Here is a 15780-nt window from a genome sequence, read left to right on the forward strand (position 1 = left end):
AGGTCCAGCTCATGAGGACAGGAATGCAGAGAAGGCTCTCATGTGGGTGGGTGCCTGTTCCAGAAAGACTGCCTTATGTGATTTTTCCAGGGGTTTGGAGAGCGAGTAGTCTGTGTCTGTACGTCGGCGTACGAGAGTGGACACCGGCTCAATGCCAATCTTCCATGCCCACTTCATCATGAAGGAGACTTCTACCCCGAACAACTCCGCACACTTCTGAAGTGGCCAGTAGTAGGGGCCGACCCTTCTCAAGGCAGGATCACAGAGTTCTTCCTGTCAAATCACATGAGCCTCGCAACCACTGATAGCAGGTGTAGTAGAGACCCAAAGCCTGAGGCACGCCGCACTCAACAGCGCACAGGCATTCAGATTACATTGAGCGACCTCCCATCCTTGTTCAAGCGTGGGGCACGCGTGACCACAAGGGTTACGATAGCCCTGGTTAGGAGCAAAGTCATTGCTAGGAGACCGAGGCGAGTGGCACCCACAGATAGTCACCAACGCTTCATCACTGGCTACACATCAGCACCACCCTGACACACATATACCCTTGGGGGGTCGCATTGCATGGACCAGAGCCAGCCAGCCTTGATAGTGATTGACTCAAGGATGAGGAGGATGATGTTGATGATGACGATGATGCCATTACTACGGATATGACTACGTACTACTTAGCACTCAGCATTCAGCATGGGTGATGATGCTCGTTTCGTAGCTCCACCCTTTCTACTTATTGTATTAGCTTTCTATCAGTCTCATAGACCCATCGGTCTTCCGAAGACTTTAATAAACTCTCTCTCTCTCTCTCTCTCTCTCTCTCTCTCTATGGCTTTGTGCTGCCGCAGCCCTGCACCTAATGGGAGCCTCTCTGCTAAGACCCTCTTATCCATTCTCAGCAACCACGTGGACTTGGTTCCTCAAACAACATCCAAAGGCCCACCAGAGTGACACTCCTCTTTGACACCAACTTATTCAAGATATGGTTGGTGTAGGCCTTCAAACTTACACACGTTTCTTAATGACATAGACACAAGAGATGCAGTTTTAAACAGATTTTGTGCTAAATTGCTTCAAGGTACCTGTAAACCACGGGCAACTTTTTTCATATTGAAGGCTCACACTTAAGAAGGCTAATCAAGAAACACTTTGCATCCTCTTCACCCAAGATGCATGTATACCATAAAGACAGAACTATAGTTTAATTGACTACAACATCGAACATTTCTACAAGCTGAAACCCGTGCCTTCGCCTTCAGTGAAAACAGTAGACATATCAATTAACTCATGATCTTCTAACAAAATGCAATAAGCCATTTTATCTAGCATCATTCATATTTGAGAGAGAGAGAGAGAGAGAGAGAGAGAGAGAGAGAGAGAGAATTTTGACCTGCACAATCACTAGAGTCTCTTCAGATGTCTTTTCCTCTAGCTCCTTTTCAAGTTCTTTTAACTTTTCTCTTAGCTCCTTGGTCTCAAAATCACTCCTATCACCACTGGCTCTGGAAACTTTTCTCTCAAGGCATTGGATCTGGAACTCTGCTGAGTACAGGACTTCATCAAGTTTAAGCACATTTGCTTCCATTTGATGTATTTGATTTGTCAAAGCTGTTGACTGAGAATTGGCTCCTTTAATCTCGTAGACAGTATTCTTTTCTGCGAGAAGAGTGCCCACACTAGAGTTAAATACTCATATCATCAGGATTCTATTACAAAGATTTGTTAATGTTCCAAACAAAACTGGCACCATCAGCCACTGGATGTAAGACTAGCATTATGATAGACAACATGACCAAACCTGCCTAGAAGAAAATATTTCATGCCTTTTTTGAATCATCTCATAGTCATGAGATAGAATGCAAGAACAAAGCACATGGTCAAAACACTCCACTAACATTTAAGCAGAAATTTACGGATGCGATATGATCAACTTCATAGACGATTAAGAGGTATGGATGTCTGCATCATAATTCTATTATAAATTGAGCAAACCTTTGTCACAATAGGTGTTCAACTTTTCTGAGGCTTCATAGTGTTTTTCTTTCACTACAACCAACTCCTTCTTAGATGCATTCAGATTAGCTTCTTCGTTTGACAGGATCTTCTCGAGCTCTTGTCGTTTTTTATCTAATGTATCCAGAAGATTAAATTCATCTTCAATCTTCTGCTTTGTTTCTTGCATCTTTTTAGAGACATCTTTAAGTTTTTTTTTCTTCGCTATTAGTTCCTGTATGCAAGATGTGAAAAAAATTAGGTGGAAAACAAGAGATATAACGAACAACAGTAACAAGCAGGATATAACATCCATTGATTGCACAAATTGTTTAAAAAACACCAGCATTTCTTGATCTTGATACTGTTGAGCTCAAATGTAGCGCTTATTGTTTTCAGCCAAGAATTGAGATAGATACAATTATGGACAATAGGCAGTGCAAGGATATACTAGTAAGGCTTCAAGCACACATTTCCTTTATGTGCTAAAGAAATAACAGTGTTTATGTGCGAAAAAGGAGAGCGGTCTTTATCATCAAATGCATTGTCATTCAATTTCAAAGTGATCTTCTTTGACCTCTTCAACTTGGCATTTTTTGGAGACCAGTGTAGCTAGCTGTGCAGTTGCATGCTCTAGATTTCTTTTGAGCAAACCCAATTCCTCCTCTGCTTCCTTCGTACTGCAGGTATAGCAGAAAGCAATGGTCATTAATTGAGCACATTCACTGTATAATTCAGATCAATTTAAGTTCACGATGGGCCAGAAAGAGACCATCAAAGGTTGTAGGGAAAACTATTTTGTAAAGCATGAGTGCCATTTTTGTGGAAGTATGACTATGACGAGCTTTCGTAATCCTTGAACTGTATTCCATTTCAACCAACATGTTGAATTGTGGCAAAATTAGCCCAATATAGGTGATAAGGCTCAGATTTTCAAACCTAGTACTAACCCCAGCATTGCAGATTATCCACATAGAACTTTGGTGCAATTGGAGTCAAGACAATGTGTTTGGTCACCCATTGTACATTATTAGAAATGTCAGAGCATTCAAGTACTCTCACTTCTAGAACACAAGTTAATCACTCTAAAATATCGAGATTTAAAAGAACTTTTTGAAGAAACAGCATTCCACCCTAGACCACATCTTCACATTGAAAGCTATCATCGAGGAGGCGAGGTCGAGGCGTCAGAAAGTCTATGCCTGCGTTGTAGACTTTCGGAAGGCTTTCGATACTGTCCTACGATCCCGCATGATCAAGAGACTCAAGGAGATGCATATCCCAGAGGTTCTGATTTGGGGGGTGATGAGCCTATATGAGTCTGTCATGGGACAAGTTCATGCCCCAGGAGGCCTATTAGGCTAGGTGGAGAGCACGATTGGGGTGAAACAGGGATGCCCCCTCTCACCGACTCTCTTCGGCCTCTACATTGATGAGATCACATCCTTCATAGACCACCTAGGAGGCCCTCGAGGGGTCACCGCTGGCTGATTTGTTGGTACTGATACTACTATATGCGGATGACATAGTCCTCTTGTCGTCCTCAGTAGAGGGATTACAGAGACATCTGAAGGCCCTCGAGGAGTTCTGTACAGAGAGAGATCTGACAGTTAACCTTAAGAAGACCAAGGTTATGATCTTCAACACCTCATACCCAGTGCTCCATCCTCATCACTTACCGAGGTCAGCCAGTAGAGATTTTGCAGTCCTACACATACTTGGGTGCAGTTTTCACTGGGCCAGTTTTCACAATGATCCATGCAGCTCGAGCACACCTCGCAGTTTTCACTAGGCCAGTTTTCACAATGATCCATGCAGCTCGAGCACGCCTCACACAAGGATATGGTGCTCTAGCCCAAAGTGTTTCCAGGCGCACTTCCAGGACCCACCGACGAAGTGCTGGCTTTTCGACACCCTAGTGAGACCAACTGCCATGTATGCAGCACCGTTCTAGGGGTGTGATATTTCGGCAGCAAAGTGGAAGAGATTTGAGCGGCTACACATAATCATGGGATCCAGGATGATTCGTAGTAAGCCCTCAGTCCCCCATCAGATAGTACAGGCAGAGTTTGCTATGACCCCTCTTCAAATCGATGCTACCTTTCAGACAGTGACCTTCCTCCATAGAGTTTGGGACCTACCTCGTGAGAGGCTACCGAGACTGGCATTGGAATCCTCTATCCGACTGGCAGAGAGTGGGTTTAATACAGCATGGTATGCACGTGTCTCTGCTTGGTTCGCCAGTCATGGCATTCAGATGGACAGGCTCCCTCCTTTTCAGTACCGCATGGATGCACCCCCCGAGCTGATTCCGCGAGATGAGATTGACTGCATCATACGGTTAGACCTCCTTGTAAGAAATACGGGAGCAAGAAAGCAAGGGAATGAGTACACAAGTGGGAGTGAAGCTCTCACTGCTGGAGTGTGTTGCAATAGAATTGAAAGATGTGCAAGTACAAAGGAAAGATATGCACACAACCCAAAGGATAGGTTTGTGCCTACTAAGCACACCTCTAAGCACAAAGTGCTAACTAGGCTAAAAACAGAGTGCCCCTAGCCTCAGAATGAGGTCACATGGGCTATTATTAGCCTGGGGGAAAAAAACCTTCCATAAGGGAAGTAAAAAGTGCCCCGGCCCACCTACCAACCACCAGCACTTCCATAGAAGATACAAGTATGAAGATAAAAACCCAACAAACCCCCCTGGAGTGATGTGTGGTGTATGTACATATACAGGGATGTAGCCTCAATCACCGAAAGGAAGTAAGTTCAGAAGCTGTCGAAAGCTCTCAAACTTATCACGAGGTAATGCCTTGGTGAAGATGTCTGCTACATTGTCGTGTGTCGACACATGAGACATGCTGATCTCCCCTGCTAAGAGTCTCTCTCTGACATAATGATAATGCACCTCTATATGCTTCGTGCGAGCATGAAAGACGGGATTCTTGGCAACAGCCAAGGCACTCATACTGTCAGTGTAGAGGGATGTGGGAGCATGCTGCGCCATACCCAGATCTGCAAATAATCTCCTGAGCCAGACACACTCAAGAGTAGCTGTGAAAGCAGCCTTGTACTCTGCTTCACAACTAGAGGTGGCCACTGTTGGTTGCTTCTTGCTAAGCCATGAAACACATGCATCCCCAATGTAGAAGCAATAACCTGTCGTGGACACCCTGGTGTCATAATCACCTGCCCAGTCTGAATCACTAAAACCATGCAAGCGTGATATTCCCCCCCTGGGATAGAACAATCCAAGATGCATAGTACCTTTCAAGTACCTAAACACCCGTTTCACTGCTTGCCAATGCTTTGTTCCTGGGCAGTGCATATATCTGCTTAATAAAGAGACCCCATATTGTATGTCAGGCCTAGTGTTGCACACATAAAGTAATGATCCCACAGCCTGCATGTAAAGAGTGCCATCAAACGGCTTTCCACTATCTTTGAGACTCAACCTTGCACCTGGCTCCACAGGAGTAGCCACGGGCTTGCTGTCCTGAAGGGAAAACTGCTGCAGCAAATTCTGAATATACATACTTTGCTGCAAAAATATGCCCCTCTCTGTCTGCATAAACTGTATCCCAAGATAGTAGTGCAAAGGACCAAGGTCTGACATCTCAAATGTTTGCTGTAATTCAGCCTTAAAGGCTGCAATATGATCCTCTCGAGGTCCTGTAAGCAGCATGTCATCGACATAAAGTACGATGACGAGAAACACCTCAGTAGTACTCTTAATGTATAGAGTACTCTCTGCTGAACTGCATACAAAGCCCTGTGAAAGCAAATGGGAATCAATCTTGGCATACCAAGCTCTAGGTGATTGCTTATGACAATACAGGGCCTTCTGCAACCTGCACACCTTAGCTTCCTGTCCCTTCACTTTAAAACCTGGGGGCTGAAGTACATAGACCTCCTCTGTAATATCTCCATTGAGAAATGCAGTCTTTATGTCCAGCTGGTGTATAACCCATGCATGATGGCCAGCCAATGCTATCAAACTCCTGACAGTAGTCATCCTGGAAGTGGGGGCAAAGGTTTCATCATAATCAATGCCCTTCTGCTGTGCATACCCTTTGGCTACAAGACGAGCCTTGTATCTCTCCACTGAGCCATCTGCATGTCTCTTCATCTTATAAACCCACTTCACACCAATTGCTTTCTTGCCCACTGGCAAGTCTGTCAGAAACCATGTATCATTCTTCATGATTGCATCAAATTCTGATTTCATGGCTGCCATCCAATGCGGATCTTCTTCTGCCTCTTCAAAAGAGACAGGCTCTTCCTCATGACTTGTGCTCTCCAAAGCATACTCAGTACAAAGACCCTGAGCTCTGCGTGCACCCAATCTTGTCCTGCTTGACAAAGGCATATCAAGAGGGCTGTCCTTTAGTGTCTCTGTGAGCCACCTAGGTACCCTTCTGGAAGATTCAGGCACATCAAGATTAGTTGGCTGCAAACCAACTGTAATTTCCTGTTCATTGATTTCCTGCACATTAGTGGGCTGCGTTGTTGTTGTCACAGGCTCCTCCACAGGCACCAAATGTGGGGCTGTGTTTTCCTCCCTCTAAGGCAATAAAAACTCAAAGATGTCACGTGAATAAACTGCAGGCTGCTGCCTAATGGACTGCATTGGCAGGATTGAATCCTCCGCAAATACTACATCTCTGCTCACAATAATCTTCCGTGTACCTGGGTGGTACAGCCGGTAGCCTTTGCTCTCAGAGCTATAGCCAACAAAAATGCATTTTACAGCCTTGTCATCAAGCTTCCCCCGCTTGTGCTCAGGGATAAGTGTATATGCCATGCATCCAAACACCCTCAAATGCTGAACTGAAGGTTTCCTGCCTGTCCATGCCTCATAAGGTGTGATGTTCTGAAGAGCTTTGGTTGGACACCTGTTCAACACATAATTGCTGCAAATGATTGCTTCCAACCAAAAACTTGGGGGCAGGCCCTTAGCCTTGATCATACTCCGTGCCATTTCCATCTTAGTACGGTTCTTGCGTTCCGCCTTCCCATTCTGCTGGGGGGTGTATGGCACTGTACATTGATGAATAATCCCCTTTTCTACCAAAAAACCATGAAAGGCATCTGACATATATTCTCCACCTCTATCGGTACGCAAAGTACCCACCCTCTCTGAGGTTTGATTTTCCTGCATGACAATGAAATCCTTAAACCTGGCACACACCTCTGACTTATGCCTCAAAGGATACACCCACGTAAAGCATGTGAAATCATCAATGAAGGTGATAAAATATGAGTAACCACCAAGACTGCGTGTCCTCATGGGACCACACACATCACTGTGTATAAGCTGTAATTTCCGGACAGCCCTTACAGTGGCATCTTTCGGGAATGGAGCCCGATGCATCTTTCCCAATATACACCCCTCACAAACATGTCTACCAGGGGCATGTATATGTGGCATGTCTACCACCATGTCATATGTATGGAGTCTCTGCAAGCTCTTGAAGTTCAAGTGACCAAACCGTGCATGCCACAATTCAGCATTGGCCCTTTCTTCCGTGCTTACCACTGCCATAGCATCATGAGAACCTGCTGCATAATGATCCAGCCTGTACAACCCTCTACGGAGTGTCCCTGATGCCACTATGGTACCTGCATCCTCAAGATCATGCACTGTGCATTTGGGTCCTGAGAATCTCACATCTAATCCTCCCAAGGCAACTGCAGGGACGGATATTAGATTCTTCCTGATACCTGGCACATACAACACGTGACTCAATGTGAAGGAGCCACCGTGGGCTGAATGCAATACAACCTTGCCAACTCCCTGCACCGGATAGCTGGAGTTATTGGCACATGTGACCATACCTCCCTGTGAGGTAGTCACAAGATCTGAAAATAACTCTCTCTGCGCTGTAATGTGCTTACTAGCACCACTATCAAAGTACCACTCCTGAGTACTAGCCACAGAGAGACAAACATCATCATGCATGGAAGGATCATAGCTGCAAATTACCATGAATGCCCACTCCTCATCATAGTCATCATGAGTAATGTGAGTATAATTTGCAACTTCTTGCTTCTCACCTGCATGTGTATCCATGACTGCAACATTAGCTTCAGATTTAGTGCCCTTTTCCTTCTCCTTTGCAAGCCTCTTGCGACATTCACTGATGTGATGCCCTGGCTTCCTGCAATAGTGACACTTGCCCTTTTTCTTACCCTTTGCATCCTCTTTCTCCACACTGGGAGAGGGCTGATTATGTGCTGTTTTGCCCTTTCCAGCCCATTTATTTGCAGCCTTTTCCTTCCCCTTTTGCCCTGCATAAAAGGCTTGATCCCCTTCCTTCAAGATACTCCTGTTCTCCCTTGATGCTCTTCTTGCAACAACACCTGCACCAAGTCATCAAGCTTGAAAGAGTCTGGATTCCCTTTCATGATAAGACGCAGCGTGGACGCAAGAGACTGATAAGAATCAGGAATACCATTAAGGATAATGGTGATTAAGGAGCCATCTGACATCTCCTCCCCAAGAGAGATCAACTGTTCACGCAAGTCCTTGAACTTGGTGAGAAAATCATCCATAGCATCTCCCTCATGCATAACAAGATGCTCTAGTTGCCTTTTGAGATAGGCAACTTTGGCCTCATTTCGTACCTGGTACAAATTAGCCAAACAATCCCATACATCCTTTGCCGTCTGGCAAGACCGTATATGTGGAATAATACCAGTCTTCACAGACAATGCAATCATCGCATGTGCTTTTGCATCTTTCTCATCCCACTTTTGTTGAGCCTCAGTGGATGGTACCGGTGGTGAAGGAGGTATCCTTCTACCAGATGTGATAGTAGAAGTAGTGGCAGAGTCATCATCCTGTGATGTAGTACGTGTACCAGGTCTAACCTCAGTACCTTCGACAATCTTGCTCAGCCCATTGGCTACAAGTATGTGCTTCATCATGTATGACCACAAAGGGTAGTTGTTACTGCCATCAAGTTTGTTCTCGGCTGAAAGTAAATCAAGCACACCATCTTTCCCCATGGCAATATGTGTCACTGCAAAGATCACCTGCAAGGAAATAAAATAGAGACTTCAAATAAAAATCTCTTCCGAGATGGGCACAACCTCAGTACTTCACCCTTCCACTGCACAAGAGCAATGTCACTGCATTAACTTGCTGTCCCAAATCTGTAAATCCCTTCTCGGTGTTCAAACTGAGTGCAAAGCATCCAATGTATAGTTCCCAATGCACCTTCTTACTGCTGAACTGTATTAGGCATAAAATCCCCAATTTATACACTCAATGCTTGAGTGAAAAAAAAACACTTTCCTTGGTGTACCAAGCATAAACAAGGCATACAACCAAGAAAACGCAGAAAGCCCCTTGATTGGAGGGCAATTTTTCAACCAATAGAGTGGATTCTTGCTGCCCACACACCAATTTCTGCTACAGCAGTTCACAGAAGGAGAAATCCCCAATTTCCAAGCCTGGAATGGACACCTGCAGGTACCCACAAGCTTCGGGAAGAGAGGATAGTGCTGAAAAATAAGTTTTTTCTTACCCACGTGCTGCAGGAAAGTATTGCGCAGCTGTTTTCAGCAGTTTTGACCCTGAGCAGGGCTGGAAAACGTCAACAGCAGGCTGGAATGGCTGCGCAGCAACTCTGGGAAGCTCCTGGGTCAAGTTTCCGGCGACGAAACTGAGTGCAAAAGCTTCCTGATGCAAGAAAAATGGCGATGATTTGAAATTCCTGCAGCTGCTGACTGATTTCAGACTTTCGAGATGTCTTCCGGGTGCCCACGTGATCAAGGAAGTGACTGGAGGCTCACGGGAGAGTGAAACCTGAAGCTCTGATACCAAATGTAAGAAATACGGGAGCAAGAAAGCAAGGGAATGAGTACACAAGTGGGAGTGAAGCTCTCACTGCTGGAGTGTGTTGCAATAGAATTGAAAGATGTGCAAGTACAAAGGAAAGATATGCACACAACCCAAAGGATAGGTTTGTGCCTACTAAGCACACCTCTAAGCACAAAGTGCTAACTAGGCTAAAAACAGAGTGCCCCTAGCCTCAGAATGAGGTCACATGGGCTATTATTAGCCTGGGGGAAAAAAACCTTCCATAAGGGAAGTAAAAAGTGCCCCGGCCCACCTACCAACCACCAGCACTTCCATAGAAGGTACAAGTATGAAGATAAAAACCCAACACTCCTCCGGCTTCACACACTTCGGACTTGGGGGGCACTTCGGACTTGGGGGGGGGACCAGGAGTTCCCCACCAAGACCCAGCTCTACTATGACCATTTCTTGACAGTATCGAAGGATGGCCTCATCATCAGGCCCCAATATCTTGAGGACAAAGGAGTCTCACATGCACTGAGGATTGCCATTGGACAGATGTGAGTCTCCTCCCGTCAGACGAGGATTGAGGCAAGGAGAACTGCAGGCATACCCAGAGAGCAACGGACTTGTATGCTATGCACTATGGGTGAGGTCGAGACCGAGGAGCACTTTCTTTGTATGTGTCCCGCCTACTACGAGATCCGAGGGCGCTACCATTGCCTTTTTTAGGAGGGACACGGGTTTGGCCCACTCTCACGACTGATCCACTTCCAGGATCAGGTTTGTATTGGGCTCTACCTGATGGAGATGCGGAGACACGGAGAGACACTACTGCGACGGATCAGAGAGCAGCAGGATGAGACCACCATGTCACAAGACACTAAGGTGGACCGAGCGCAGAGGCAGGTCACCGACTTCTATGCATTTGAGTCAGCTCCAGGGCACTCGGGAGTAGAGGAGGAGGAGCTAGCTGACATGAGAGATAGATGGGTCAGTAGAGGGGGTGACACGACACCACTACTAGACGAGGGACACGAGGATCTCACATGCCACAGGAGACCAAAGCACACACGATTGAGGTTCGACCTATCTCAGCTCTTCTCAGAGGCAACCGACAGAGACGTGGCATTACACTTGACATAGCCCATTGGATCCAGAGATTAAGGAGACCACGCCCCCCACCACAACGCCAGACAGCTCGACAGATGCAAATACGTGAGCTCTTTGTGTCACACCAAAGAGCTATCACGGAGCCTCGATAAATGGAGCCAGATCATGTTCTTGGAGCATTAGCCCTGAGTGCCTGACATGCCTCACACATGTTACACACTATTTGGCTCTTCTAGCCTGACTTGATATGATGTATTTCAGTTTATGTGTTTTCTAGTACTCAGCGAGGGCCTTAGCAAGCCCTTCGCTCCAGCCCACTGTGGCTTGTATGAGTTTACTTTGTTTCTGCACTTTTGTCCCATAGGCCCGCGAGGCCTCCTGCGGACGTTAATACATCTCTCTCTCTCTCTCTCTCTCTCTCTCTCTCTCTCTCTCTCTAATAGACCTAGAGGCCTTAGAGGTGTTCTGCAGGGAGAGCAAGACCAAGGTTATTATTTTTCAACACCTCACAAGTAGTATTTCATCAACACAATTTCACTTACCGAGGGGAGCCGATGAGGATCGTGCAGCCCTACACTATCTAAGGGCACTCTTCACGAGACTAAATTTCATGATTATTCATCCAGCTAGGGCACGTCTAACACGAAGTCAAGGAGCTCTGACCTGGCTAGAACGACAATGCTCCCGGGCACCCTTCCAGAACCCCCCCCCCCACAAAGGGATGGTTGTTTGATACACTAGTGAGACCGACAACCATGTATGTGGCACCCTTCTAGGGGGTGATCTCTTAGCAACTGATTGGAGGAAACTTGAGAGGCTACAGGTGATTATGGGATCCTAATGATTATGAGTGAGCCCTCTCAGATAGTATAGGCGGAGCTCGCCATAAGACCACTCCAGATTGATACCATCTTTCAAACGGTGACATACTTTCACAAGGTTCAGTCTTTCCCAAGCTGGAGACTACCGAGCTTGACACCAGATTCGTCTAGACAACTAGCCAAAGAGAGGGGTAGCACGGCCTGGTACGCACGTATATCCAAAAAAGTTGCCAATCAAGGTGTTTAGATGGAACGACTTTCACCCATTTCAATATAGTTTGAATGCCCCATCCCCCCTGATACCATGACGTGAGATCAACCGTATCATGTGGTTGCATCTATTCCATCTCTATATGTCATAGACTCCCACCAAGATCCGGTTCTATCGTGACCATTTTTCGAGAGTATCACAGGATGGAGTGATTATCAAACCCCAATACCTAGAGGACAAACTAGTCTCACACGTATAGAGAATTGTCATTGGACAAATGAGGGTCTCATCCCATCAGTTGGGGATTGAGGCACAGAGAGCCGTCAGCACACCTAAAGAGCAACGGATCTACAAACATGCATGCTAAAGGAGGTGGAGACAAAGAAGGATGCCCACTCTATTATGAGATTCGTGGACAATACCATTGCCTTTTGAGAAGAGGCATAGTTTTGGGCCACTCTCTCGGCTGATCCTCTTTCATGCATTGTTCTGTATGAGATGCGATGACATAGACAGACCCTATTGAGATGCATCACACAGCAAGAATGACGATGACAGAAGAGACAAATAGACGGGACATAACGATACATCACAGATTTCTACTCTCCCGAGTCAGCCCCATGACATAGTGTGATGGAGGAGAAAGATATGAGGGCAAAGTGGATCAGCAAGAAGAGATATCATGGAGCTGTGGAGCCATAGACACAGAGACCACACAGAGGCTGACCAAAGCACACACAATGGAGGTCTAGTCTATCTGTGCAGGATCCTATCCTGCTTCAAACATGTCACACCTGTCCCGGGTCATCCTGGACCTACTTCTGCCTTTTGACACCTGCCCGTGGCTCCGTACTTAGTGCTGCAGGCTCCTGGGCTGCCGCGTGGCCCTTCCGTACAGTCCTTGGCCTCCTTGACAGCCTTAACACTGCCATGTCCTTCACTTGTGTGCTGCCCACATGGCAGCCACAAGTCCATGCTGTATTGAGCTTGTATGGTGCCCACTTGGCAACCTATGTGCTGCCCATGTGGCAGCCACATCACCCTAGGTCCACCTCCCCCATGGTCTCCTCACAACACCCCCTCTCACCAACACGTCTTGGCCCGATCCCAATTCGTCAATAAAGATGCTCCATCAGCTCCCATGTCAAAGCCCTCTAAAACAATCCGGTGTTGATGTCGATTCCTTGTCTTTCAACCAGTGGCTCCTGCTCCTCTCAAGTCCAGTCCCACATAAGCAAACCATCCTAGTACACACGCTCCATCCTTGGTAGCACCAAATGGCACCACCTCCTTCAGTTATGTTCCTGCCATCGAACTTGAGCAACCCAAATCCCAACATCGCCAGTTGTCCCCCTCATAATGAGTGAACTGACTGGAATCTTCCAAGCACCATGCTCTCCAGGCCTGTTTAACCCGTCCTCCCTCTAATAAGGTCAGCAATGAAACAATCATTTTGAGAAATGAGACCCCGAGAATATCTGCAGATAAGCTGGACCATAAGCTCCCACTAAGCTCTTAAGCAGGTACTCTTCGTGCTTCAATACACCTTGTCCATGATCACCTTTCAGTAATCTGCTTCCAAGATTTGAAGAAGCACCCACACTTCCCCTTTTGCCTTCCAAGAAGGCACACACCTTCCAATCTCGCATTTCTTGAGACAGGTGAGGAGCAGATTCTTCCCACAGCATGCTATAAAGGCTCAAATCAATTACATAAAGTACATACCAAAATGGTGTCCCGCCAGTGTGCTTCCTCTAAAAGCAAACTATGCACCTCATGAAGGCACATACAACAGCCCCTATAATGCCCCGTTCTGAATCACAACATCCATCTCACCCTGAAACCCTAGGCCACTCCATGGGGTCCTCCCTTATATACTATCAGCCAAGCACTTGGAAGAGTCAAAGAGTCCAAGCACTCAATGCTTCCCTTCACCTTCACAAAGGTTTCTGACTCCTTGTCTGCCCGCATCTCAATATCAGACATCCTCACTTGACATTTGGGTCTGCATACCTGATCTCAATAACACATGGAGATGTCACCAAGAATAGTTCTCCAGTAACCACCACATTGGCTATGTCTAACTCCCTTGAATCTAAGCTGGACCCCTTGTGGTTCTTCTAATCCGCCTTTTCTTTCTACAATCCTTCGCAGAATGACCTGCCGTATCACAATAGAAACACTTCTTTTTATGCTTCCTCTTTTCCTTGTTTTTTGAAAGTGTCCTCTTCATCCTCAGAGTTGTCCTTCTTGGGCTTACCACTGCTAGGCTCGCCCTTCCCCTTGCCAACTTTGTCATTTGCCAACAACACAATGTCATCATTTTTGTTACAGAGTTGTCCTTCTTGGGCTTACCACTGCTAGGCTCACCCTTCCCCTTGCCAACTTTGTCATTTGCCAACAACACAATGTCATCATTTTTGTTACAGAGCTTCTAACGAGCCTCCTCCTGTAGCAATAAGGAACCCAATTTCTCAAAAGTCAGGGACCTGTTCCTCTCGCCTGCTGTCATAGTCATAATGAAGCCCTTGAAACTCCGTGGTAGCATCCCAAGTACCAACAAGGCCAATTGGCTTGCGTCAACACTCTAACCAACTGAGGCCAGTTGATCTCTCACCACCTTCACCTTAGTGAGATGGTCATGGAATATGTATCTCCTTCATCCATGCTCATACTAAACAACGATGATTCAGAGCTTAGGTCCAGGACGTGTTGTTAGTCTCGTATAAGTCCTTCAAAGTAGCCCACGCCCAATCGATGTATCTGCCAGCTGGATATGAGGAATCACTGCACCCGCCGTTGTCCCTATGATCAATGCAAGGGCTTGGGCATCTTTGTCCTCCCACGCTTCAAGGTCTTCTGGATCTACAGCATAGATAACATTACCCAATGCATCCTTGACATTCACAAGCAATATATATATATACATACATATATATACATATATATATATATATATACATATACATATATATATATATATACAAATACATATATATATATATATATGTATATGTATATGTATGTATATGTATATGTATATATATACATCTACATATATATACATATACATATATATATATATATATATATATATATACATATATATACATATACATATACATACATATACATATACATACATATACATATACATATACATATATATATATATATATATATATATATATATATACACATATACATATATATACATATACATATATATGTGTATATATATATATATATATATGTAGAGAGAGAGAGAGAGAGACTCTTATAGTCTTAGGAGACCAAAAAGTCTATGAAACTGGATACGATAGGAAAAGAGAGAGAGAGAGAGAGGTGGCTGAGGGAAGGAATGGAGAAGTACAATCCATCAAAATGTATTTTGAGAGGTCGGTGGTGTTTTAAGTGGTCAGTGGTTGTTAGCTTCCTGGCCACTAGATGGCTCTGGATCTTTACCTTCTAAATAGGATAATTTGTCCCGTCCAGCTTCCCGATCTCTCCGAAATTTGGAAATGTCGAAGAGGGTGTGGTTGTTGTATTAACAGTGATCGTAGGTGCTGGAGCACCTCCACCACTCCCATTGCCTCCACCGGGATTCTTTACCCCGGACCCTCCACCACTAAAACCTTTCTTTGCCAACATAGCTTCCGGGAATCACCAGAGCAGCCTTTGTGCTGCCCATGTGGCAGCCACATGTCCATGCTGTAGTGAGCTTGTATGCTGCCCATATGGCAGCCTATGTGCTGCCGATGTGGCAGCCACATCAACCCTAATGCATCTTTACGACAATTGTCTTATGATTGGCTTGTGTGGGACATATAATATCTTGC

The 15780-nt window shown here is 45.6% G+C and overlaps 1 protein-coding gene across 1 annotated transcript in view; it reads right to left on the reverse strand.

The window, feature by feature from the left end:
• Positions 1 to 15780, reverse strand: part of LOC147879582 (coiled-coil domain-containing protein 39-like) — a 47957-nt gene that overhangs the window by 28265 nt on the left and 3912 nt on the right. Inside the window, exons 7-9 of the mRNA XM_087371405.1 lie at positions 2567 to 2669; positions 1990 to 2224; positions 1388 to 1653 (exon numbers count right to left, since the gene is read on the reverse strand). Of these exons, the coding sequence (XP_087227531.1) occupies positions 1388 to 1653; positions 1990 to 2224; positions 2567 to 2669 (604 nt within the window). The remainder of the gene's footprint in view (positions 1 to 1387; positions 1654 to 1989; positions 2225 to 2566; positions 2670 to 15780) is intronic.

Source organism: Dipteris shenzhenensis, chromosome 33 (genome assembly GCF_047967505.1).
Source record: "Dipteris shenzhenensis isolate YYH24624 ecotype China chromosome 33, Dip_SZ_1.0, whole genome shotgun sequence".
Lineage (NCBI taxonomy): Eukaryota > Viridiplantae > Streptophyta > Polypodiopsida > Gleicheniales > Dipteridaceae > Dipteris > Dipteris shenzhenensis.